General features: G+C 45.0%; 1 protein-coding gene across 2 annotated transcripts; it reads right to left on the bottom strand.

Moving 5' to 3' along the window:
- Positions 1-710: 710 nt before the first annotated feature.
- On the bottom strand, positions 711-27,086 carry GPR137B (G protein-coupled receptor 137B). Of its 2 annotated transcripts, XM_056343254.1 has the most exons (8): positions 26,874-27,053; positions 26,576-26,714; positions 17,229-17,278; positions 11,895-12,117; positions 7,952-8,105; positions 5,748-5,872; positions 2,767-2,891; positions 711-1,318 (listed from the first exon to the last, which is right to left on the bottom strand). In XM_056343254.1, exons 1-8 carry the CDS (start codon positions 26,942-26,944, stop codon positions 1,207-1,209), a joined length of 999 nt encoding a protein of 332 aa, XP_056199229.1. In that variant the 5' UTR covers positions 26,945-27,053; the 3' UTR covers positions 711-1,206. The 2 variants fall into 2 exon arrangements, with proteins under 2 accessions (XP_056199229.1, XP_056199228.1); XM_056343253.1 differs by having other exon boundaries at positions 26,576-27,086.
- Between the last annotated feature and the right edge of the window lie 367 nt (positions 27,087-27,453).

Below are 27,453 nucleotides of genomic sequence, written 5' to 3'. Positions count from 1 at the left end.
GAAGGAGAGAGAGCTGCTGTGGGTGTGATGCTTCACAGCACAGCATACCAGTCAGTATTTGGCACAGTAGGAAGACCTGAAATAGAGTTGGAGTTCCTGCTTGCCTTAGATTAGTATTAATTAATTTTAGGCTTGCTAGGTGCAAATGTCGCATCCTGGAATGGTATTTATCCGTGGCTCACACCACAAACTATCAAAACTTATCCCTGAACATACAAGGCTGAAACAGGGCTCTGCTGACCTTCTGCTAGTTAGGTAGAATTTATCCTCTAGGTCCGCTTGAGGTTTTTGTGCTTTATGTATTCCTGGCTCATGTTCCCAGACTACACTTCCAAGGTTTTTAATAAATAAATACGTATGTACATCCTGTTAGATTTATCCATTCCCTGGCTAGGTATTTGACTTTGCTCTTTTAGAAAATACACCTAGAAGTGATCGACAGAAATGATAACATCACTTCAATTTTTCAAACTTACAAATTTTCAGCCTGTTCAGCAGTTCACAATGCTCCAGCCAGTGCAGATGCCAATCTCTACCATTCTGAGACTGCCCCTATCGCTGCCGATACTGCGTTCTTCTAAGAAAGTAAGAAAACGGTGTGTTTTGAGATCATAACTAGAGTATGGATGACTTTTAGCCTCCAGCCATCTTGCCATACTGAGTAAGCAGTGGTGATCCAGAGAGTAAATTGTGCTCTGAGAATGTAGCAGTAACTTGAAAAAGACATTATTTAATCGGGTTGATATATTTCCCTTACAGGCTTTTATGTGCATGTAAGAATTGCTACTGTCATGCGGCTGAACAACCCATTCATGCGTTTACAGTATATTCAACGTAATCATGTATTTCTAACCTAAGACAGTGTAAAAATAAAATACTTAGAAAATAATTATGCCATTTCACTTCATGAAATTTGCTCTTTTAAAATGAGCATAAAGTGATTAAATTACACCCTCTAACAACTCCATTCAAAGCCAAAAATGCCGTGGCTTAGAACAAGGTATTAATTGGGACAGTCTTCAAAGTTTAAATCATTAGCTTATACTTCTTGAACTATGAAAAGCTCGTGGCAAAGACAAGTTCTTCATTTATCTGTGCATAGGAGCACTTCTAAAAACCAAAAGGTGAAGAAAAATTGCTAAGCTTTGTTTTTCAGAATATCTGGTTTAATATTGGAATGTCCTAGAGTGCTGCAGTTGATTGAAGTTATAACGGGCTTGGCCGGTCTGTGTCCAGTGCTGGATCTTGTTGGAGGGATCCTATGTAAGCCATGAAGCTGCTGTGCTGGTGGCCCCAGTCGTAGTAGTCTGGAGAGAAACTTAAAAGGAAAAGAGCAGTGTGAGTGACTGGCAGGCTGGTTCTGTGGATACGTGGTTAGTGAAAGTGGGCAGAACGTAATTGCCTAGAGGTAGTTCTCATGCTGAAATGCAAAAGTAAAATAAAACCCTCAACCAGGTTTTGTTTTTCTGATCTGTTCGTCATTTTGACTCGGGCGCTTCTCAACTCATTCTCTGTGAGCCGCTATTCCAGAAAGCGTTTGAAAATCCCAGCAGCAGCGCTGCTGATCCCTGCCAAGTCGCGTCACTGCGAGGGCCTGTCAGTGGCAGAGCTCACCTCCCGTGCCCACGTACGGGGGCAGGTGCCTGGGAGCCGCTCTGGCGCCCCGGCTTTCCACGCGTGGCCGGTTTGGCTTCCGCTGTTCCCGGCGCGGCTGGTTCCCTCGTGGCTCCCTGCGGAAGGGAGGGGGCCTCTGGCTCGGGGCTGGCTACCAGCCTGGCACCGGGGGGTAGTTACGGCGTGAAAAACTAACGCGGGGGTGGGACGATGGATAGTCGTGAGCGCTGAATATCCTGCTCTATCAGATCCTGGTTTGGGCTTAGAGACAGCGACTGCGCCATCCGGGTGAGTGATGAGGAGGAGATGTGGGTATGTTAGCTATGGTGAGCAAGTTAGCCTTCATTAGCAGATAATTGATTATACTAATTACTACTAGCATAGCATAGATACAGGAACAGCGAATGCATGACACGTGACTGAGCCTCCTTTCAGGGCAGGATAGTGTCCTGGCAGTGCCCTTCCTTCTCCGGACCGGGTGCTATCGCTCTTGTTCTTGCTGCGAGCTGCTCCCTCCCGGAAGGGAATCCTTACCTACAGCCCACGGTTACACGGAGAAAAGGGGCTTTTCGTGCCGGGTCTGGGTTGTGTGGGATTGCAGCGGTTAGGCAAGTGGGAAAGCAAACGCCCCCTTCGTTTCAGGCAACCCCCAACACATCCAGCCGTGTTGCAGGGCACCCGAAGTTGAGAGGCTGCTCGCTACCACCCTCGCAAGCCGCTGCCTGCGCTGTCGAGCTCTTCGCTGCTCGCCCTGAGGAGGGAGGGAGCCGGGTGTTTAGGCTGCCTTGCTCGCAGCTGAAACTAAATAGCACGTCTTAGGTCTTAGGCCGCTCTTGGAAGCAGCAGAGGGTGAAACGTGCAACCCATGTTTTCTCAAAGAGCAGCACGCTTTTACGACCCTTAAATTACGTAAGCCTTTTCATTCTTGTGTCTTTGCAGCCTCTGTGGGGCCCTTGGATCCCTACCGTCTGTCACTCAGTGCTGCCTTTCCCCCTCCCCCTCCCCCTTTGCTTCCCCTCGCCCCCCGGAATTTACGCAACAGCGCTTGGAGCTAGATGATTTACATTAGTCTTCTGGCCCTGTGGGAGAGTTCCTCCTCCTCTGAAGCAAGTTCCCGTTACGGGAAGCCAGCGGTTCCCTCTTGCATCTCACCTGCCCTGTGCCCCCTGTGGTGCAATATTCCATGCTAGATCGTCATCGCTGTCGTATCTGCGCGGGTTGTCAAAGAAATAAGACCTGGGACTGAAGCCATGGCTTGGGACCATTCCTGCGTTGGCCTGAGGGAAGGGAAACCTCAGTCAGTACTTGCAACAGATAAACCGCTTGGTGCCTGACTTCTGAAAGAAGCCACTGCAGACTCACCTCCTGGTTTCCAAAATCAAATAGACAATTTGCTGTGAACAACAGAAATATTTTTGCATTTTCTGTTTTTCTCTACCAGCACAGTGACGGTCTGCTGACCTTAACAGCTTTTCCTTCCTTCTAGCTGACAGATATGACCCATTTCTGAAACCACCCTCCCGTCTGCACGTAACCTGTCTGTGCTGAGCTGCTGTCCACCCTGGGCACTTGGCGCTTGCAGCCAGCTGACCTGAGGCGAGCAGTGGGGAAGCAGCTGAGGAGCTGAAGGATACACAACACCTAAACAGGTTTGGGTTTACCTCCCGCATTTGTAACCCGCCCACACACACACTGCGCTGCCTCCCCTGCCTCAGGAACCGATCGTGCTGAACCCTGGCGTCCTGCTTAATGGAACCACGGCTGAAAAGCCCTTGAGGACCCCTCTAAGCAATTTCGGTATCTACCCGCCCTACGGTGCCGTGAGTGTGAAATCCCAAGGAAAAGCCCTTTGATAAAACAGGGCAAGGGGTGTACATGTAACTCCTTCATTTACAAAACGTTTTGCTTTTATTTCCCTACGAATCAAAACAGGAAACATGCAAGATTCAGAAGGTCAGTTTGATTCTGGAAACAGTGCAGAGGGACATCAGTGACCAGGCTGGGCCTCTTCCACTGATCCTCTGCTTCCACCCCCAGGGAACAGGGTTTCCTGCACCTGTGTGTGGATAAGCTGGGATGACATCTTCTTGGCCTTAAGCAGGAGAGCAGCTTAATCTCCCCTGCGTGTTAGATGTGAAATAACAAAGTAGAAATAACAAAATAGAAGTAAAAATAGGTCTGTCTGTCATCTTCCCCTTTCCAGCATTCGTCTGGCTGAGGTATGGCAAGGCAAAGGCCCACGCACTGCAGTTACCCTATGTCAGCACCAAAGCAGGCTGACAGCTCGTTCCAGGCTATAAGCATCCACGGAGTGGAGCTTTACATTTCAACAGTGCTGAACTCAGGCTGTCTCTGCTCAAAATTTTGGTTTCTGAATTCCTGAATGAAACGTAAAACCAAACAACAACTATTTCTTGGGATTGTTCCTTATTAAAAATAAAGAACATTTTGGATTTTTACCGAATCAGAGGTGTTAAGATTTTTTTTTAATTAAAAGAGGGTTTGTTTTCGTTCTAACCCCGTGCTTTCTGGCCAAAATTCTCAACCACCGGACCATCTGATACTGAGCCGCTGTGACAGCGGGCCTGCTGAACGCACAGACTGAAGTCCCGTGGCCCTTGGTCTCCCTCTTGTGGCACGCTTACCCTGAAGGGCGGTTTTGCCCTGCTACAGCCTCTTCCTTGTTTCTTTCCACCATTGTTGTTTCTGGTTTTCCTCTTCCCGTGATACCGTTTAGCACAAACATTTGTCTTGTGTAGAAAAAATTCCATGTATGGCCTATCCACTATGACAGAGAATGTCTACTCTAAAACAGGTATCCATGGAAGAAGGGGTGTTACTGAATGGATCTCCTGCTGTATCTTTATGAAGTTGGAGATTTAGGGCTTTCTCCAAATCACAGTGCAAAAATAAAATGTCGTATGTGTTACTGCAGTGCTCTTTGTGAGAGAACACTGCCTGTTCCACTCCGTTTGAGTAGGACTCCAAGCCTATACGTGATCAGCATTTTGGAAGGAGAGACTAGGCCACATCCCCTATTTTCATTCTCTTGTGAATCTCGCAGACACTACCCAAACCTGACCACCAGGTCTAGCCTTACTAATTTACTAAATAAAAGCCCTTTAAATAAAATGAGATCTCTCGGTGGTCACTTTTTTAGAAAAGCAGCACCACTGGACTGTACTTAAAAACATTTAATCCATTTGCAGTTCTCCTGGCTAACTCCTAAGCAGGAGCGGGGCTGAAATTTTTTTGGTGATGGACGCTGGGGTCCCTGGGGTTCCTTAGTGTGATGTCAGGTATTACTTCCTTGTTAAGCTTGGCTGTATCATTGTCTCTGAAACCCACAGGTGAGAACAAAAACCATCACCTTCTCTAAAATGTTATTCTATTAATTGCTTTTCTTACTTGTGAATTTACCATTCACATCCTTCTTGGGGAATATTAGCTTTGGTTTGTTTGGCCTACAGAAAGAGACATCACCTCGGTAATCCTAGTGCAGGGCTTACATTCCCCACGTGCCTGTCAGCCAGCATATCCTATGCTAACCCGGAGACGTTGCCCGCAATTAACTACCTAGATATTAAGGATACTTACAGGGAATTATTCTTACAACTCACTCCTTCATCTCTGCTCTGCTGAAATAGCAAACAAAAATGTCAGCCAGTGCTTGTTGTGGCTACTGGTCTTTGACATGAAGACAATTCAATGGGTACAGGGCTGAAAGAATTCAATCTGTTATTTCCTTCATACAGTTGAACAGTTAGCATACAGCCATTTTCACTGCTATGTGATGAAAGATCCCAAGTTTGGATAACAAACTCCATTTCCACTTGATTCCAGTAAAGTACTGTATTAACTCGAAGGGAGGATGTCCCTATAATTTAAGAAGTTTCCTGACTTAAGGTGAGCTGCCTGAGAAACACCCTGTCTTCCTTCTGGGTAAATACAATGAATTTCTTTCATGAGGAGTTAGTACAACGAAGTAGGAAGCTTGGGTTGCTTTTATTCTGCCAAGGACACATTGAAAAAGAGAAGTCAAAATGTAAAGAAGCAAAAGCTCCTTCAGAAGTTGAGCCCTCCAGACCTGCCTGGACATTATAGTAACAAATATAGTAATAAATTCCACTTACTAGATCTTTTGTAGGGTTTCGGACACGGAAGAAATACACAACCAAGGAAGTAGGCAAGAGCTCCCAGATGAAAAGGATCACTCCAAACACTATGTAACCTGCGTCTCCCAGCTGACATTTCAGATCTGCCTGTTGAAAAGCCAAAGAGGAGTGTTTAAAAATAAAGATGGCAGCTCCTTTAAAGGTGCAGGAGGCAACATGTCTTTTTATGAAGATTTATATTTAAGTGACTGAAACGCTTGACAACACAGCCAGAAATTCCATTCAGTAAAGCCAGATTAACCTGGCTAATGATTAAAGGCATACTAAAAAAAATCATTATGCTATCTTGTTTGGTACGTGACTTCCCTTTCCTTCTACCTTCCCTCCTCTTTCTTCCTCCTCCCGCTGTCTTTCCTTCAGCAAAATCAAAGTTTCATGCAGGGGTCTTCCCAGCCTAAGAGCCTGGCAAGCAACTATTAATGATTAAGTGATCAAATCCAGGTAATAAGAAACTAGTTTTCCAGTCCTTTTCCAGCTGGGAATAATACCTAAAGGAACAATCAATACCCAGGTCATCAAGGGCACTGCTGGCAATCTGGCTTTTAAAAATTAAGGCTCGGATCCCTTCAAATTGGCGTACGTTGTTAGCTTGAATAACCATGATGTTGCTGTAGCATTAACTTTGAATTTCTCTCTAGATTTCCCCTCCACCACTCACCACAGCTGCAGAGGGCAAATCCGGTCCTTTCATGTGTTTTGTACAGAAGAGAAAAGGGTAATGTGTCTGACAGGTGACCTGAGGCAGCACCACAGTACGAACGTCAAGCTGTTCTTTTAAAAGTGACTTTTGATTCTGGTACCAAATTGAGTACCTGCCTCTTTGTTCCAGGCTCTTTACGTACAGCTCAAACCATTTACCCCAAAATCCAGGCAACCCTCGTGTCGCAAGTCAGATCAGATGTTCAAAACCCCATAGTAGTGACCTAAGGCCTGAAGCGTTCCAGTGAGCTCCCTGTGAGCAACCTCTGCCTCCATGGGGGAAATGGGACCAAATATTCTGGCCTAAAGTTCCAGCCCCTGCTACTCCAGGCTGTAGGAGTCAGCACAAGAAGTGCCCCCTGCAAGGGGTCAGCAGGAGCAGCAGCAACGCTCCAGGCCCCAACAAGACAGAAAATGTTTGATTCACGAGCTAAGTCACAGCCTAGCGCCCTTCTGCCTAAACCTGTGTGTTCTATTTACGCGGAGTGGCAACACCGAGCTGCGCTCCTCTTTACACCGCAGCAGGGCTGATTAGTGGTCCCTTGACAGACCTTACTCAACTAACTCATAATGAGTTCCTCTGGGCAATCCTACCCTACTGTTTACCTACTTCTCATTCACAGTTTTGTCTACTGCTCAACAGAAAATTGTTAATGGCTCCGGGTTTGCTTGACCGCTTTGGCAACACAAGGCCCTTGCGTGGCTGGCAACACTGCTTTTGGTCTGCAGGTGCTTGATGAGAGCGTGGGGAGATGTCAGGTGTCTGGGATTTTGAGGCCAAAAAAAAATATGCTCACGGTCCAGACCCAGCCCGGCCATTTTTCCTAGCCTTGGCAGAGCTGGAAAACTACTGGGACCTAACTCCATGCTTCACAGCAGAGAACGGAGCCGGATGCCCAAATTTCATAAAATTCAATGAAGAATCCCCTGCTATTTCCTTTAGTGTTATTATCACTGTTAGTTTTCAATCTGAATCGTCACTTGCAATTAAAGGGTGGTAAGAATCTTAGTCTTATCCTCAAACTACAAAGTTATTCTGCTAATGACAGAATCAAAGTAAGTAACTCTGTAGCCTGGGTGGCAACAGGAGATTTGATGATGACTCCAGGACTGAGCACTTCAGTGGAATCAAGTGCTGTTTCTCTGCTTCTCCAAGTACAGTACATTCTTTCTAATGGACAAAACACCTGTCTTTTTTAATAACAGGCCTTTTTTTAACAATAAAACTAAGGTAAATAAAAGATTGATTATTTTTTTAATTATTTGGCTAGCACTGAGGGTTTTTTTGCTCCTTACGCTGAAATTACCAGAAATCTATATTCCTGGAGCAAAACGATCTCAGTGCATGGAATAATAGAAAAGAAGAAAAGGATTTAAATACATTAATTCATCTTGTCATAGTATTTAGGAAATCAGCCATCACATAAAGAATGAGTTTTTCTCATTAGCAAATATTTTCATACTTGCCTGATCTGATACGTTGTACCAATCATAATCAAAAGAATTGACTTTCTTGGTCTGGGAAAACGATAAGATGAACAAGTTGTAACAGGCTCGTGAGGTATAAAGTAGTATAACAGTCACTCCTATGCTTGTCACCTGACAGACTGATGAGCCCTGGAAGAGATTTTAAGCACAAGTTATTATTCATACGGGAATAATATTGAGAAGAACATTGCTTTGTGTGGACTTTGGGGGTTCTCATGCTACTCTGTCTAACGCAACTGACTTTTTCTCTTTCTTTCTTTCTTTAATCAGCATATCCTATACTATATATGTTCCTGTGTTTTATTATTCCAGTAGTTTACAGCAATGGTAGCAGTTCCAGCCCTTACCAAGATGGGCTGTGACTATTTCCTACAACTTATTTATTGTACAAACGCTACATTCAGAGTAAGAACTACACTTGGTATCAGATGGAGCAAGAGAACTCAGCCTTCAGCTGTGCATTAGCTATAGAGCACCCTGTATCAGATGCTGGCATGATGCAATCTTGCGTTCTTTTACAACTGCTTGCTGTGCACCTATTTCCTAAGTACAGAGCAGACCATAACAGCAGTTAAATGCAGCACAGAGGAACAGAACATCCTGCCTTACCTAGTGTCAACACAGAGAAGATAAAGTGGAAGCTCAGCCTATAGGCAGAGGGACCGTGGCAGGGCAGTCTGTGTGTGGGAGCGTGGGCACAAGGGAAGGAATGAGACTACAAAGCGTGAAATCACAACAGTTCCTAAGCCCTAGAGAGAAGACCGGGCAGAGCAGGGGAAAGAGCCTAATCCAGTGAGAGGAATAAGTGAAACACCTGACCACTGCGTCAGGTGGGGAAGGTCACTGGGGGAGGCTAAGACACCAGCACAGGAGTTGTAGCAGCAAGAAAGGAAGGAATCCGGGAGCCATGGATACAGAGATCAGTGTGAGTCTGATCACAGAGGCAGGCAGATGTACAAAAATAGGACCGGCTTTGAAAGAAGCTCAAAGTAAATTCTGTGCAGTTGGCTCTGAAATAGCGCTTTGCATAGCCAGAGGGGGAAAGATGGGTTACAGCTCTGCGTGCTTTTAGAGGAGCAAGATACCTTGCAGTCATTTGCTTCACTGGCCCTGCCCTCTCCTTCTCCTGGCAGAGACCCACACCACCGGGACGGGCTCCTCTCATCTGTGTGAGAGAGAGAGGCCAAGAGGGAAGCTGCTTCTCCCCTCACAGGACCTTTTATACCAGTGCAGGAGGCTGGAAGGTCTGCACCCTGTTCCCTCCACTCACACACTCCGCTTCCAGGCTGGCAGCCAAGGAGCAGATGTCCAAAGCGCTGTGGCAGGTAGAGCACAGGCATAACTGCATGGCTAGTGATGTACCGGGGAAGTCACCAAGTCACCATGTCCTGAATCCCTGGCCTTTAGGAGCCTACCTGGGCCCCTCTGCTGCTCACTCGCGCTGGCGGCTGTTGTCCCTGCGGCTCTGTCAATCCAGCTCCTCAGTCTGCGCTCCCTGGTGAGCGTCAGTGAAGAGGAGCTCAGGGAGTAGTCAGAAAAGCTTGCAGAAAACTAGCTTGCCTGTTTTCCCAGCAAAATAATACTGATTCAGGGAACAGTCAGGCTCAGGAGTATTACAAAACCCCCAGTACAGTCAACCTCTCTGACTAAATTGCTGCTTACAACACGCTGGAACTACCACCATGCACCGGGACATAACCTGCAGCCCTGTCAGGAGTGAGTCGGGAGCCTGGTGCTGTGTGGTAGTTGAAGGCAGACGCATGGTAGGCAGTGGTGAAAGCTGTGGCAAGACCAGCAAGCAGGAAATGCCACAAAGAGGAAATGTTTGCCAGGGACTCCTCTGTTCCCTTTTGGTACTGGCAAGTCAGTGATGCTGTCATGGAAACCGAGGGCGAGAGAGCAGGGAGAAGCTGCTGACGGGCACATCCCATGTCCCAGATCAGCGGTGTTACAGACTGGGGAGAGCACAAGTGAAGAGCAGAACAGGGTCAGTATTTCCCTATACAGGTTTCCTTACATCGCTGTCATTCTTGATTAGTTAATAGTTAGATATGCTAGAGATTTAACAAACTTCAATCCCACCAAATACAAAAAAAGGGGGTAAAAGTGTCGTGGTTTTGCCGCCAGTCAAATCAACTTAGTGGCTTGGGGCAGGGAGAGTGCAGCAGTGAAAGTAACGCCAGAGGAGTCCTTTTTCAGTCACAGGCCCCTGCCGAAAAGAGGGGGAGCCCTGAGCTGGTAGCATGGCCCACCGCGTGATGCTTCTGGCCCGCACAGAACTGGCCCAAGCTGGTACCTTAAGGGCAGGGCCAGGCACCTCCCTGGTGCTGTCGTAGCCTTGGCACAGGGACCCCAGCCACCCCCCCACACCAGGTCACGGAGGTGAATGTGTTTGGGAGATGCAAATAAAAGGCTGCCAGTACCGATGCCTGTCTACATGCACCACAGAGGGTGCGTTATCGCCAGCACTACTTCTGTCATATCACTGCAGAGAACGGATTTTTTCCCTTTAGCTACTTTTTTCAGCACAACAGTAGCAGATTAAACCAGGATGTTTTTCCACTGCCAGCTCCAGCCATCTGTATCCCTAAAGTATGTGCAGTCAAATCCTACTGGAAGTCCCCAGAGGAACTCCCATTTCAGGTCAGCAGAAAGGAGCAAAGCGCTCTTTAATTCTCATTTCCACATTCAAACTTCCATCGTCTCCGTGTTCTGTCCTTTCCTGTCTGCAATAGTATTAGAGTTTGTTTGGGTTTTGTGAAATAGCTTGAAGTAAAGAAGATCAGGTTTCCTGCAGGAGGAGGAAACGGAACAAAGTGATCTACCAAAACCTCCCTTAGGTTAACACTGCTTTGTTACAGAGATTTATGCTTCTGTGATTTGCAGCAGTAGAAAAACTTTTCTTACTAGTAAAAATAATCCATTGCCCATGCCCTTTGGTCAGCAAATGACAGGCTTGAAGGAAACAAAACAAACTAAGCTGTGTTTTTAAATCTTGTATTCAGCTCGGTTGTTGTGCAGTATGGCCAGATTTGATTAAACAGGAAAAGTACTCCTTTCATCTGATTAACTAAATGGAGAGAGGAATTTTATTATCAGATTTTCTAAATAGCAGCTGAAACTTACTTTTTTTTTTAGAGGTTTGTTGTGGTAATGTGCTATTTGTTAAACTAGTAATTTAAAATTTAACTATCTACCGCAAATGCACGGACCTTTGAAAGCTCTGTTTCATTATTGATAGACACAAAACATCTTCACTGATTTTATAATAAACGCTGCGTGCTTATGTGATGTTCCCCAGTGCCTTGACCACTGAACGTGTCCAAAGCTGTAAACCTAACAATATTTCTTTAAAGAGCATTTTGTAGAGTAATTGGAGAGACTTACTTCCCCTTCTCCCCATTTGGCTAAATTATAATGCATTTTCTTCTAAAATTCATTCTCATTATCTATAGGACGGGTTGCAAATGTATAAAGGGAGATTCATACTCCCCTGTCTGGCTTATCTTCAGCATGCTGCTACCTTAAACAGTTAACTTAAGCAGTCAATGATTTCACAAGCTGAAGGATCCCGAAGTACAGACCACTTCTATGTAGCAGTACTGAAATGAAGTGGTCTCCAGCCAGGGACCTGGAGAAAGCAGTATCCGCTTGAAAAACAGCTGTGAGAAACTCCAGTCAATAAATTCTATAAGCTCTGCCTCAAAAATACATATTTTGGGGTCACTGATGTTAGCCAAAGGCACCCTTGCTGCCACTTAATATTGAATTCATGTAATGAACAGGATGGCCAGCCAAACGTGAGCTGTGAAGGTTTAAGGCCTCCAGCTTCAGGGGATCTGAAGAACTGCGTGGCTTTGCTTTGCACTGCCCTTGTCTCTCAGAAGGTACTTGAAAAGAACTGAAAATGTACCTTACCTTGGACTCCAAGTAAATGTTGGCTAAAGACATCTTGGAAATCTTATACAGGCAGATGGAGAGTGAAACAGCGCACAGCACAAACAACGTGTCATTAATTGCCACCCGGACAGAGACAATGACTTTTCTCTCTGAATTCTGTGTCCTCACCAATACTGCACATGTTAAATTCACCAAGAGGAAGAGGAGACTTATGAAAAGAGAAGCCAGGTAGAGGGGCAACCTGGGAGAGTGAGGAGAAAACAGTTTTAGCAACATTGTTCAGCAAAGTGTCAGTCATGAGATGGAAGGTCCACTCTGAGCAATGAAAGCTGCACGTGGCGGACTGCCACAGCGACCAGCCATCTGAGCCCAAATCAAAGCGCTCCAAATTGCTGGAGAGATTAACTTGGCTCGTTTCAAACCTGTTTTTACAGTTACACAACAAGCTGTAAGTAAAGAAACTAATCCCAAGCAGCAAAACTTGGAAGACTGTTTGCAGCAGAAATACAACAGCACAGTACTTAAATACATACGTACTTTCTTAGAGCGTGCACTTCATAAACAGCGCAAACCCTCTCACTGCTCACTGACAGGAGAAATCTCACAAAAGGTTGAGTTTCCTGGAATGGACTGGTTTTGACTCTGGTTTTACCACCCCACCACTGCCATGAGAAGCATCACTGACTGCTGATGTTTGCCATCAGATTTCGTATTAAATTAGGGAAGCATCTAATAGTAGTTAAAATCTCTGAATTACTGGTTCCCCAGCATCTTTCTTTGTCCCTTTGCCTAAATAACTGGGGCATGGGCAACCTCTTGGAAGAAACACCAAGAAACTTAAATAAGCATATTGATTCTGGGTTGGCATTTTGCCATCTATGCTGGGCAAAAGGTTCATTTCCACAACCACAGGAGCAGAGCTGGAAGAGAAGACTGACAGACAGAAGCTCAGAAGTTGAACTGGTTTTCTCCATCTGTTTTTTCCCCACCTACCCAGCACTGAGCCTGCAGTGTAAGTATACCACATACTCAAGGAAAGCTGATTCTAATTCCTCTTTACACCTACACACAGCTGTGGAGCTTTTCACTAATTTTTTTTTTTTTTTTTTTTTTTAAAGAAGGCATGTTTCCATTTCAGGTGTTTGCTTACCTCAATATCATTGCTGACCAAGACAGTTACTGATAAGGGTCATAATCTGCAGTCACTGAACAAGAGGTTTCGGCCACAGCTTTTCACGCCTGCTGGAAACTTTGAATTTGGCCAACAACAAACATCTAGACTGTCCCTGAGGAATCCAGTTCTGATTGTTTAAAAATACTTTACCCAATGGTTATCTTCTCCTTTCACACATTCATATCCTTTTTGATAGCATTAATACAGCTACAAACCTGAAGCATAGCTGGCTTCTTTTCAGAGGGCAAGGAAAGAAGGGGTATATCTTTGAGACCTTTTAAATGTGTTAACAGGGAGAACTGAAAGCCTGAAAGTCCCTGCCTGTGAATCAGCGCCCTTCTTTCCAGTTATATCTGGCAGTGATCGAGGATGCTGCCTTTTCCTTGCCAGTCACGGAAATTCCCTCTCAGGGAGAAGATTCTGCTTATTCTTAACCTTCCAGGGCAGGGCTCTGTTCTTAGGATAAGCAGCTAGAGGCAGTTTCTTTAAACCTCACAGTCTAATGCTGAAAGCCCTGCAGTCCCGAAGCTCCTCTCCCACATGGCTTCCTCTGGAGAATGCAGTTCCTAGTTACGGTGGTGGTACATTTACATACCAAGATCTCAAAAGTCTTTAAGTGGCAGTCATGTGCCTTCCTTTCGTTCCCCTCCCAAAGTCTAAAGATTTAATAGTCTCATCTTTGCTCCTCTATTGTAGTGCAGGTAAAATATTCTTGCGGGGTTTGAGCTTATGAGGAAAGGTATGCTCTGGCATGCTGCCCACTTGCAGGACAGTAGGTACATGCTCTCTTTTTGCTCATCTTAGTCAGGGGGACCTTCTGCTTCAGCACAGTCTGCATGCCCTTGGTGCTGGCTTGCAACCAGCAAGGCTTAGAGGCTTCCAGGTCGGGCTTCTCCTTGATGGAGTTTAGGGGGGGGAAAAAAAAAAAAAAAAAAAAAGAAAGCACTGTCATGCTCTCATGCCCACACGCTCCCGTACGTGCCAGGGTGAGCCGTCATGGCCAGTCGGTTGTGCAGCTCTTCACATAATGATCTTCCATCCCCCTTATTGACATGATGTGGCTGGGGAAACGGCTGCCTGTTTTGACAATAGAAGCCTTGTTGCTGGACTTCTGAATAAGCACTGATGGAGACGCAGGCTGCGTCTCTCAGGGCAGTTTTAGGGTTTCTGCAGCTGCAGAAAGCATCCCTAGCTCATTTAAAGGCAGAACGTATCCTTACATCTCAACTACAAGGGCATCTACAAGGCACGAATAAGCATGTGGGGCTTTTTAGAAAACAGAAAAGTAGGGTAGGAGAGGTGCTTCCAGATTGCACCAGTGACTGTTCAAAAGCCTGTTGTGCCTAATCCCCACTTTGGAGCTAGTCCCTTAAAAGGAGCCATATGTAATCTGGTTTGACTGGGGAAGGCACATGCCAGGGTGTTCTGTTCTCTCTGTGTCAGGCTGGATGCACCCTGAAGTTTTCCTTTGAGCTTAAAATCAAACTTCAGATGAATGCCGTGAGTTTTGCCTTTTTCAACGTGGAAACATGAAAATCTGTTTGAAACTACTGCATTCTGTACGTGGTTTCCTGAAAAACCATACAGCGTCTGAGGCTTGTGTGCTAACAAGGTGTGCACACACAGCACTGCAAGCCTCATCCAAACCCAGTGACTGTAAGAAAACCCCAAGCCCAGGGAGACGTGCAGAAGGACTGTTTAAATATGAAGTTGGTCTGGCACAGGCTTCACCTTGAGCTCTTTTGCCAGTGACAACATCATGAAAGCTGTGCTCAGTAAAGCTGACTTAATATTCTGGATCTCCGATAGGATTTTATCAGCCTTTTCTGTATCTGAAATGATTCTGATTTCTGAGATCCTCTTGCCCTGTTTATGTTGCCATTATTGACTGCAGAACTGCCAATACCAGACAATAAGGTCTGACACTTCATTAATGAAAATGGGGAGGAAAACACCAAAAAGTGAACATCCAGCAATGAAGAAAGATCAAACTCAGTAAGTGCAGACTCCAGCCCCTGCCTGCAGGCCAGCCAGCCATCTTTCTATCAATCATCATCCATCTCTCCATCAGGATTTGAGCAACCAGATCTAATGAAAGATGTCCCTGCCCATGGGACAGGGGTGGGACTAGATGATTTTTAAAGGTCCATTCCAATCCAAACTACGCTGTGATTCTATGATCTTTCATGAGCCTGTTACAATTAAGATCCAGGACCTCAGCTGTGAGCGTGCATGTGCTACAGCACCCCACTTGCCCTGTGTAAGATAGAAACGAGGTCAGCTTTATTTACATGGCTCTTTTACACAGAGTAACCACATCCATGCTAAGAGATCTAGATATTAAAACAAAATACTACTGAAGTCTTTCATCAACAGACCTGCATAAGACAGAAAAGGCTAGACCAGATCCAAGACTGATCTGTGTTAGAAATGCAGGAGGCAAGAGTCTGGGTGGACATGGAGCTGTTCTGGGGAGGGTAGTCTGTGCATGAATAATTCCAGTCACAATACAAAAGTGTTTAGGAACGGAAACATTCCAAGAACTACATGCAGGGTGCTAATGTAGTTACTTCACAGGCATTGACTAAATATCACCACAAGCATTGACTAAGTATCACAAGATCCCTTTGCTTGAAGAAAGACATTTTCAAGCCGTTTTCAGGAATAAAGCCTTGCCACAGACATCAGTAACAGATGAGGTTCAAAGCTTCTACCTCTCATCTCTAAAGCCAGCCAGGAACATGTTCACGGACCTGCCCCATACCACCCTAACCTGCAGCCCAGGCTTTGTGCAAAGCCATCCTCTGTTCCTCTTGCCTATGCGTAGCATCAGGGGCAGGCACACCTGCACTGGGAGCTGGCTGGGGAGCTGGCTGGCGTGTGCTGTGCTTGTCTGCCTGCCCATGCTCCTGGATTTCCTTCCCACAGAAACCAGAGCGCAAAGAGGGGTGAAAGTATTTGTATGCCACAGCGTTTATCAGGGAACATCCAGATCTCGCCCCTTGTGGTTTGGGATGCGGCCAAGGTATATACACAGACCGACTAACTTGAAAGCATTCCTGAGGCCACCAAAATAGATGCAAGACTCTCTGTTCCCACCCTGACAATTTCTGCATCAGCTGCGGTTCAGCGTGGAGTCCACATCCCTCAGCCAGCCTTCACACTCTGCACGCCCCGTACCCTCACCAGCCCGAGCCCGGCCCACCCCAAGCCTGCTCTCACTGTACTGCCATTCTACCAAACATGGTTGCTGAAGCACTTGTTCCAGACGATCGCCTCTCCAGCTGTATCAAAACCCTATTGGATACCAAACCTTCCAGGGCAAGGACAATGTTAATATTTGATCTGTTGATACAGGAGTATGTTCTCCTAACAGTCAGCAAGTAAGAGGTCAGATTTCAGCTTCAAATTAGTGTTTTCCTACCCTGAATTCAGATTATACAGTCTTTCTTTAGAATGGAGACAACTCCCTCCAGCCCCACCACCATATAAACGACTTTGCCTGGCTGAGGTTTTTAGGTACTGCCACAATAAACATTAATTTACTGAGCTTCCTCAGCTTTCTGGACATTACTGCCCTTTGGGGAGCTTTCAAGTAGTTCCTGACAATTTCTGCTGCTCCACAAGATCCCAAACAAATCTCTTCACCTAAATGTAAAGCTACCATAACCTTAACTCTACGGAGTCAGGGGAGGTTACCTGTGAGCTCCCAAACACATCATCAAGCTGAATCCATTCACTCTAGCTCTTCCCCTTCACAACTCTTCTCTCAAACTTTTGAGTCTTTTATTACCACTGACCTCATGGATTAATACATACCCAGTCCCACTCGTTCCTGCCAAAATAAATACATCTGCTACCTTTACCAAAGCACTGGATCTGAATTCACCTAGCCATACAAATGTTAAGAACCTGTAAACAAATCACGAGGGTGAGTGTTTTCTGCTTGCATTTGAAAAAATATTTGCCTTTGAAATATGTGAATGTCTATAAATTGTGTTGTGAAATGACAGACTTCTAAATGTCATAGGAAGAAGCTGGCCTCAGAACCATCATCATAAAACATTGGTATATAAATATGAATAGCTGAGATAAGCCACAAGTTATAAAAGATGTAGTCCTTCGCAAAAAGCATGGCTACTCTTCTTTACCACATTAGATATTTCCACAGTTCTTACCTGTATTTCAGTAGTTCTGGGGAATATTTTGACTTAGCTTTGAAAATCACCTGCAAAACAGAAAAATATTGCATCAAACATAGGATACATGTAAGTAAAGAAAGACACTGTGATCCACAGGAATCCTGTCTCACAGGTCACAAGGCATGTAATGATAGGTTTCATTTCATAACAGATTTGCATTTATTGCTTATCCATGGCAGACAAGCTCTAAGCAAAGTATCAAAACCACTCAGTGGGTGATCACAATGTTCTTGTATACAAAATGTCTACACCTTTATTTTCACTAACTCTGGCTTGGGAATAAGGTCCTTTACACCAGTATTCACAAGAGGACCAATGCCAGTGTAATCATAGAGGCAAGTAATACTGTTCAGGCTCTTACATGACCGAACAGTACATCTCTCACATAGTCCACCTTAAACTGGCATGTTGGGTCAGATGCGCTGCTTGCCTGAAGAGCCCATCACAGTACCCTGGCGGGAAATCGGATATATAAGTTTGTATCCAGGTTATATTGCCCAAAGGATGCTGTTGAGAATCAAACTCATTATTTTACTGTGAGGTATTATTTGGCTTCTGTTGACTGTCTGTTCACTATGCAACAATATGTATTTTTATAGAGAGGTGGCTCAGGCCCAGCAGTTACCTTGCTGTAACAGAAAAGGCAAAATACTGACATGTTTTCTGTAATGTAGCTAGGTGTATCAACCACAGTTTTTTAACCACCATCAGAAATTATACAAAAATACATTAGCATATTTTATATCTTATTTGTTAAAAAAATTACAGGAAAGCATCACTGATTTTTTCTAAGCTAACATGGTTTCCAAACACACTCTGTTTACAAATGTCCTTTTAAACCAACACTGAAGCACACTGATTGCTAGTATTACAAAAAAACACATGCTGTATGACTTATTCTGGGTTGTTTCCTAATCATTTTCTCCTTGAGTTATCCTGCCTTACCCATTTAACTTGGTTTTGCATGCCCTTTAGTATAGCTTGCATAATATTTGCTATGATTATCATGCTTTCCCAAGGAAACAGGACTTACATGATCACTATGTATGTGTAGGCATGTGTCTGCCTGTCAACCTGTTATCTGTCCCCCCACTAATCTTAAAATACTCCATTCAGAGAACTGACGGAAAAATACTTGAAGCATCAAAGACATGATCCTTTTATCACCCTCCTGAAAATTGAGGAAGCAACAGAAGTAAGGAACTCTATAAATGCACCTGATATACATGACCTCTGTCAGGAGAACCCTACATAGTGATCCTACGCATCACCCAACATGAGAGTCTGCACAGCAAAGTATAAGAAATGCCCCAGTTATGGAAGCAGCTGAAAGTCAAGCATGAGACATAGATCTGGAGAAAATCAGGCTTCACTTGTTCCAGTGCTCCTGGAACAACTTGTCATTTAACTCCTATTCACCACAAACAGCTGCCTTGACATGGAAATTATTTTTGTGACGCATCAGCCTGCTTAGCACTAGCTGAACCAGCAAAGAACACTGAGCTTTTCAGCAGGCCCTAGAAAAAATAGCTGAGAATAAAATTGAAAAGTTGGTGGTGGTGGGGGAAATATCTAAAAATATTCTGCAGCCATTGATACTGTTTTCAAATAGTTAACACATCGGGCAGTGTCCCTCGCAAAAGATTTTTGTGATTCATTCTCCAAATTCCTGGATCATGAATTCTCACAGGAGTTCAGGAAGAAATTTTATGTTGTTTTACTTATGTGCTACTGGAAGGAGAGGTACAAGAGGCTTGTGAATGTTCTGCATTTCCATGGTGCATAGAGAGGGGCTGTCAGTTTTTAGAGAAGAGGTGGGGTTCAAAATACTTCATGCATGCGTTTTGTACAAGACTTACCGCCTGTTCTGCTTATTCTAGAAGAGACTGTGGGCAAGTGGGAGGGAAGAGATTCCTGACCTCAGTGAAATTAAACAAGTAAAACTTGTCTCTAGGGCCATTCCACAATCCTCACCTGTTCTAAGTAGCACCTACTCACACATGTTGTACCGTTAATTTTGACAGTTTTCAGGAGCTGGACTGAACAGAAGTATTCAGAGCCGGTGCAAAGAACTGCACAAGACAAGCAATTTGCAGCAGGCAATGAGTCGTGCTGGGTCCACACAACCTAGAAAATTCATAAGTTCCTGAATACCATCTCCTGTGGTTCCTCCCAAATGATCCACTCATCCATCTAATGTCACAAAGCAGTCCCATCATATAAACCAGTCCAAGGCTGCCCTACCAAGCAAAAGCTCCGTGGATAACTTATCTAAAGTCAAACATGATGTTCCTGCAGCAGACCCAGCAGGATCTCCAGATGCAAGATCACCAGAACAGCTGTTACTGTGATTCTACATTTGCTGGACCTGTCCCAGCAGTGAGCCCTGGTGGCCAAGGGGCCAGCGGGACCCCGGGGTGCGTGAGGGGGAGCGTGGCCAGCAGGGGCAGGGAGGTGATCCTGCCCCTCGGCTCTGCCCTGGGGAGGCCGCACCTGGGGTGCCGTGTCCAGGGCTGGGCTCCCCAGGTCAAGGGAGACTGGGAACTGCTGGGCAGGGTCCAGCGGAGGGCTACGGAGGTGATGAGGGGACTGGAGCATCTGCCTTAGAAGGAAAGGCTGAGAGCATTTGGCCTGTTTAGCCTGGAGAAGAGAAGGCTGAGGGGGGATCTTATCACTGTTTACAAATATCTTAAGGGTAAGTGTCAAAAGGATGGGGCCAGACTCTTTCCAGTAGTGTTCAGCAACAGGACAAGGGGCAACGGGCACAAACTGCAACACAGGCAGTTCCACCTGAATATGAGGAAAAACTTCTTTACTCTGAGGGTGCCAGAACACTGGCACAGGCTGCCCAGAGGCTGTGCAGTCTCCTTCTCTGCAGACATTCAAAACCCACCTGGACGTGATTCTGTGCAACCTGCTCTGGGAGAACCTGCTTTAGCAGGGGGTTGACTAGATGATCTCCAGAGGTCTCTTCCAACCTTTCCAACCCTGAAAATTCTATGATTCTGTAATAAAAGCTTCTGAATTTTATCAGAGAAAAATGGCCATTGAGAAAGAAAATTAACAGTTTAGAAAATGGATGCTACATAGAACGAAAGCCACAGCATACAATGTGGACACTTTCACCAATTCACTGCCAGACAGAAACACAGCTGGCCACATTCTGCCACCTTTGCTTAAACACTGATGGGGCCTTAGTTCATGAAAGCAATGTGATTGTCACAGAATAAAAGCCTGTTCAGTGGGAATAAGGATGTCAGAAGCTGATGTCAATATACCTTACATGCGTGGGTGCAGCTTTTTGCTTTTAACAGTCATTTAGCTCGAGACTGGTTGCTCAATGGCCCCTCCCCGCAACAGCGTGGAGAAAGCTTCCAGTCAATATCTGAGTCATCTAAGCAAGTCTTCCAGCAAACCAGAGCAAACCAGGCTGTTCCTAAGAATAGATTAAACAGCAAGCAGAAGGCAGACTTCTTTAAAAAGACCTTTCAGAGAACCCCAAGATGAACAGCAACACAGAAAACTCAGTGAAAGTCCCTACTAATTTTCTGATGTCTGAAGGGTTACTTTCTTTTCTAAGAAGTATTTCCCCTTTTACTTGTTCTTTAAAGGAGAAATATCCTGTTTTGACTCCTTGTTTTTGCCAGAGGACTAGAAACCTCAAATGAGATTCTCACACTCCCTCCTCCACCCCCCTGAGGTATATGTCTGGCATATAAAAACGCAGCAGTACAAAAGGACTCCAAAAAGTCCTTCATACAGCCAGGGAAAATTTCTGTTGCAGGAACTGATGTAAACAGCAGACCTCAAAGACATTTTACCAGGCCCCAGCAGAGGAGCAGGGGGGTGGCACAGGAGCCCAGCAGCAGCTCGGTTGCAGAGAGCTCTGCAGAGCTGCTGGGCAGCAGAGTACGCAGACAGAGCCAGGCTGCTGTAGTTTAAGGGGTTTAAATCAGGAGCCACTCCAGCCCTGTAAGTATCAATGAAACAGGTGTCAGAGCCAAGGCACATATTCCCAGAGCAAAAGAAGCAGAAAACCTCACTGGAGCAATTTTCAGTCCATGCTCTGATATAGCTGTGCTGATGTGACAGCTGGCACAAACCTCCACTGGACCTCTAGTGCTAGCTGATCAATTCACTCTTACAGGAGCTACAGCTCAGCTTACCAAAAAGCCTCAGGTATGTGTTAAGTGCTTGTGCACGTCTCAAGCTGGCCCTCCGCACAGGAATGAAGTTCAGCTGTATTTACCAGTTCTTATTTCAAAATCTCTGTAAGGAACATAGCACGTACTTTTCCTTCCAAGTTTCTTTCACCACTGCCCCTCTCTTCCTCTGTCACACTGCATGTAAACTCTTTGCACCCTGAAAATACACCACAACCTCATGCAGGCCCAGAGGCCCTCACCATCAGCACATATACATTTCTTCTGCTGTGTATCTTCCAGTCCCAAGCCCTTTCTCTCTTTCTCCCGTGTGCATTCTTTCATTTGGATCAGATTCCCCAAAATACGCAACTTTCCCCTCTACTCTCTAGACTCTACGTGGTTTATAAGGCCTACAGACATGGGCAACATAACTCACTACTGCATTCAGTCTTGTGTAAATTGGTAAAAATAATCCTGAAAGGACAGGGACCATTGTGGGGCTGGCAGCCACAGTAAACTTGCACGTGTACGTTCCATATATCCAGTTATTTTCTAAGACACCCGACCTCATTCCTCATGTCGGGTGCTGACAGCCTGCCAGTCTGCTGCAGTTGCAATTTGTCTCCTATAGATCCAACACTGAGGGCAACATTTTACGCCAACCGTATTTGCTAGTGCTTTACCATCTGTAGTTAGACCCCTGTGTATTTCTATGTACATCTAAAGCATGCTTTAAATTAATAATGTTTTATAATATATGGTGTATTAATTTCCACTAAAAATAAATCTTTCTCCTACATAAAAAGCTCTCTCTGTTCTGTCACTGGTGGTATTACTTTTGAAATGTTAACCCCGGTAACTAGAGGATGAAAAGTTCTCTTGATTTTGCTCCCAGAGCTAATATGTGTCCCAGTTCCACTGAGATGCATCTAACCTCTCCAAAAGCCTTGTGCTGGTTTTACCCCACCCTGCCAGGCACTTCCAGCATGGCCAGCTCCCCTCTCAAGTGTCTTACTCTGTACCACTTCTCTTCTTCTGAAAGTCCCTGACTTCATCAGCCCTGCCTGGGAGGCAGGGTGAGCTTCTCAGTCTGCATGCCACAGAAAGGGGAAGATGGTTAAGGAGGAGGAAGAAGAGGTAAATCTGCCTACCAGCCCTTCTCCATCCATACAGCCTCACAGTTCCCTAGCTCAGCACCACGTGCCCTAGGCCCTTGAGAAGTTCCCAACCTGATGATTAAACTTACAGCCTACCAAATGGTTTGCTGTGCCCGGCCACAGGGAAGGCCTGGGATTTCCAGCATCCCCTACAGCTTACTGACATTGGCCCACACCTTGTTTTTTGAGTCCGTAACCCTCCATCCTAGCCTCCCTTCTGCTTCATTTGTATCCTTTCCCCAGGGAAATGCCAAGTCTGAGCAAACAGGACAAGGCGAAGCCAGCCCTTCCCTGCCCACCCCTCACTCACGCTAAAAAAGGCAACTTATTACTTTATTTCCCAGACCTTCTTTACCGTTTTGCCCACAACACTGACCGTAAAGCCTGAGGACTCACCTCAGTCTGCCCTTGTCAGGGGCAGGGAAGATTTGGCTAGGCAGGACATAAATAAAAGAGTGCCTGAGTCCTGGGATTCTCCCTGTCTGGAGTCACGTAAAGTGGAAAATATATTATTTGCCAATTTGCAGTCTTCGTTTTATCAAGCAGCAAAATAAACCCATGGGAGCTGCAGGTGTAAGGCAAACATATCTATGGGCTTTTTAGCCCTAGGTGGAAAGGCACACTTCAGCTCTCTATCTGATGGATCAGTATCAGGGAGCTGCTCCGGCCTGGTACAATGCAGTTATTAGCTGGTGTTGCGCTACTGTTTTACAAAAGCGCTGCTGGATCTCATTTCACTCAAGATTTATTTTAATGATTTCTAAGTAGACAGACTTATCCTAAGAGGGTAGGTCACATTATTTTATTTTTTTTCTTCAGAAGAGAATGAATAGACACAATTAATAAATTTAGTGCTCTCATTAGAAACCACATGTATTTTCTCCAGCATGGGATTTCTGAGAGGAGCTAATATTATGCAAGCCTTATCTGCAGCACCCTTTCTATTCTGCCCTAAATAGAGCATCAAGACCTTCGCAAAGGACCCTGAACTTGGCTCTTAATCCAGAGAATCTTTATTCTGAGTCAAAACTCTTTTGATGGTAGCTTCCCTTTTGTTCACATGTCCCCTGCTTCGGCAACCTACCCTAACGTATTACAGCTCCTTTGGCTCTATCTGCTGATGGTGATGCTCAAGTCTGGGAACAACCCCTGCTGCACCAACGTCATTGTGGCTTATGTGTCTTGCTACACATAAAATAAAGCTGAAATTTGTGTCCCAATTGCTTTAGGATACCTATTAAAAAGAGAATAGTTGTGGCTAACATTCTGTCAAGTTCAAAGGTACTTATTATTCTGAAAAGTGCCCTCGGGCACTTGCCAGATGAGTTTTTTGTTTGGCCAGGAGGATTTGCAATATTTTTTGAATCACTTTTTCTTCTCACATCTGTGTCTAAAACTTTTCCTGGCAGTGCCATATTTAGAAATGGTGGGTGCTGTACAGCAGACAACAAACACCTGCAAATTTCAGAGACCCATAAGGTTTCTTTCAGTCCTCTGTCCCTATACTATAGATAGACCGCTTCTTTCCCTCTGACTAAGTAAGCACCAGGTCAATAGTACGGTTTTCATGCAATGAGACACAGCTGCGGACCCTTCTTGCCTGCCTTCTAGAGAAAAAAGGATAAAAGTTGTTTCTGAACAAGTCTGTTAAGTTATAAGCCATTACTGAAAACAAAATTCTCTCTCCCCACCCCTTTCACACTAGTTCTTGCTTGCCTACTGCGGAAAGCTAGATGCATATTTAATATACAGTCTCAAGAAGATGCTGAATTTCAAGCCAAACCACCTCTCAATGGTTAGAAGTAAAGAATTAATAACAGCGATTTAAAATTTGTGCACTTATTCTGTGCCTTACATTATATTCATACAATGACTGCTTGTATTTCTTAAGACTTTGTTTTGGCTGGGGAGATATTTGAGATGAGATTTCACTGGGAGCAACCAGCTCTAAAGCAAGCAACACTACTAATAATATGCCTGTCTACAGTGACCCACGGTCTTTAAAGATTATGACGCACATCACAGACTCTGAAAGTCCCTTGCAAATATTGTTGCAAAAGCCTCAGAACAGCTCTGCAAGACATGTAACCATTGCACTCTTTTACAGAGGGGCTCAGCAGAAGAATGTGAGGATTCACGATGACAAAGCAGAAATTGTCTCAAAGGCAGAACTGATAGCCTTAGCATTTTTTCTGTTTCCAACCACGGACTTTACTTCCTGAACAGTATCAGACAGCAATGCCAAAAATAAGTTAAAAGGACATATGTGTGCACTCTGTATGGTCCCTTTTTAGATCTTCCTTAGATGAAAGAAAGCAGTTACCCACAACAGTAAGCCCCAAGTGCTGGCACTCTGATGCACAGAGTGCAGACTGCTGTGCACCCCCCCCCCCCCCCCATACTCACACCAACTTTGCCAGCCTCGGCTTCTCTTGGCAAAGAGATGCTGCATTCTGCCTCCAGACTTCCACAGCAGCCCTGCATGTGTGGCTGAGGGAAGAATCGGACCTAGGGCTATGACTTAGTCCCAGCCACTGTGATGGGGATGGACTGTGCGATGATGGACATTTGCCCCTGGGGAACCACACCGTTATCAAATGACTCTCACAATAGCTATGGGATAAAACTTAGGTCACCACATGCCTGAGCTGGATTTGAGTACCATCTAGATGAAAGGTTCCTGTAATCCTTTAATATATCTCAAGTCCCAGGGAGTGGAGTGGGTTGAGTTAGCAGGTGTTTCAGACACTGAATCCAGAAAAGTAAACCCAAGCACAAAACTGTGTACGTGGTTCCAAGTATTTAATACCCTCTACAACTCAAGTGATCCTCTTAGAGCTGTCATGCTTACTGTTGCTGCTTTTTCAGCTCTGGGATGGCAGCTTTCTAACACAGCCTGACCTCTCCAGCCAGGATGTTCAGAATTGAGAGGCCCCTAATCTCCACAGAGCACTGTTAAACACTGTGGGTGCTACAGAAGCACCCAGATCCAGGCACTGAGCTAGTTCCAAGTGGGAAACACAGCAATGCCCAAAGCATCCTGAGCACAGCCAGGGGTGCTCCAGGGCAGGCTGGTGCTCTCCTGGCCAACTACCCCTGCACTGGGAAAGCAGACTTCAACAAGGGTCACCTGAGTGCAGGCTTGGCTTCCTGCTCCAGTCATCATAGTGGGATTGAGGAGATGCAGAATCCAGTCCCTGCCCTCCCGCAAGCTTCCTGTGGGATCTTAGGCAAGCCTGACAGCCTTTCTTTGCCTCAGCATGCCAATATCCCGTCCTGCAGCCCAGTGCCAAGATACCCAAGCTCCCCATAAGTACATCTAAGCAAGTCTAACTGCAGCAACTCGGAGTGCTGTGCAGCTTAACTCACCTGGCTGCTCAGCTGTCCACAGCACAGATACACTCCCAAGACCTCTTTCTGAAATGCAGATGCTATTTCCTTTACCCTGCTATATAGCTAATTTACCTTTACATCACAGCATCCTTGAAATAGAGGACATATTTGTAATACAGACCATTTGGGTCTGCAGTAGGACTCAACCCACAGTTTTGACTGTGATACACAGAATAGAAATCTCGCTCAGGAACATGTTACTCAACTTAGGGAAAACTGGAGTGGGGGGTTGCCAGTAAAATCAGAAATTACAATTCTGACTGCACACAAGCCAGGAGGTGTATTAAGTCTGATAACAACAACAATAAAGAATAATAATAGAACCACATTTTGGGTGTCCAGGCTTCAAGCTCTCCTATACATTTTCCCCACAACCTTAAACTAAATTATATCCATTTAACAGACAGTAGATTATTTGCCATTCCTGAAATGATCACTTCAAGCTCCAGTTTCATTGTAACACTGATCACTTGCATATAAATCAAAAGTTAAAATTCCCAACTAAATAACTGAAATTTGCTTTTTGCATTGCCAAGGTACCTTTGTAAATTACATTTTTCTTATCATTCTTACAAAATCGTGCTTTATCATTCTGTCAGATTTAATCGACCAAATATCTGTTGCTTACCTGTGTGAAGTAAAGATTCATCAGGGTCAGGGTGAAAAACTGGAGGCAAACTGGGAAGCAATAGAGAAGCCAGAAGATGAAGGGGCTGAGAGAATTTGCTGTGACAAAGTCTTTGAAGTAAAATGAAAAGAGCACAGTCCTAAGAGAGGCCCAAAACAAGCACAGAAACAGAAAGACAGTTTGGTAACTGAACCTCTTGTGCCTGTAGTGAAGGACCAGCCAGAGCTGGACATAGATGAACACAAAAAGCAGTGAATAAAAAACAGTATATACAATGGTCAGCCCCAACTTCACATACGGAGGGACAGCTGGCGTCAGGGTCGGCGGAAGGGTGTCATTTTTCAGTGGGTCCCACTCAGGGGCCTCCATTTGATATCAGGAATCGTCAGAATTATTTATTAAGTTTGGCTGCCGCTGTTGCCTCCTCCTCCTTCTCCTTTCATCTTCCTACAGCATAGGAATCAAGAAAATGAAAGAAAACAAGCTGCACTTCCTCTTTGGCAGCTCACTGTGGGCTGGTAGCACATGATCACAATTCAGAATGATTCATTAGGACTGCCTTTGTCAGCAATTGGCAGGGAACAGCTCAGAAAGCTGCCCTTTGCTGATGTTTGTGCACGAATCTTTACCATCCTCTAGAAACAAAGAAATCTACCAGCCCCTGAACAGTTTACTGCTGGGTTGTTTTTTTTTTTTTCCTAAGGAAAATTATCTGGATTTTAAATTAGTTAAATAATGTTCTATTTTCTACAAGAAGCAAGTACCTGACATTTTCCCAGTGTAGCCACATCATATCTTTGTAGGATTTTTTGTCTTATTTCCCGTTTAGCAAGTACTTTATTTAGCAGCATTTCATTAGGACTAATTTTAAGCACCTT

The sequence above is a fragment of the Falco biarmicus genome, chromosome 6 (assembly GCF_023638135.1).
Source record: "Falco biarmicus isolate bFalBia1 chromosome 6, bFalBia1.pri, whole genome shotgun sequence".
NCBI lineage: Eukaryota > Metazoa > Chordata > Aves > Falconiformes > Falconidae > Falco > Falco biarmicus.
The sequence above is the reverse complement of the archived record's forward strand: the minus strand, read 5'-3'. Positions and strand labels throughout refer to the sequence as shown.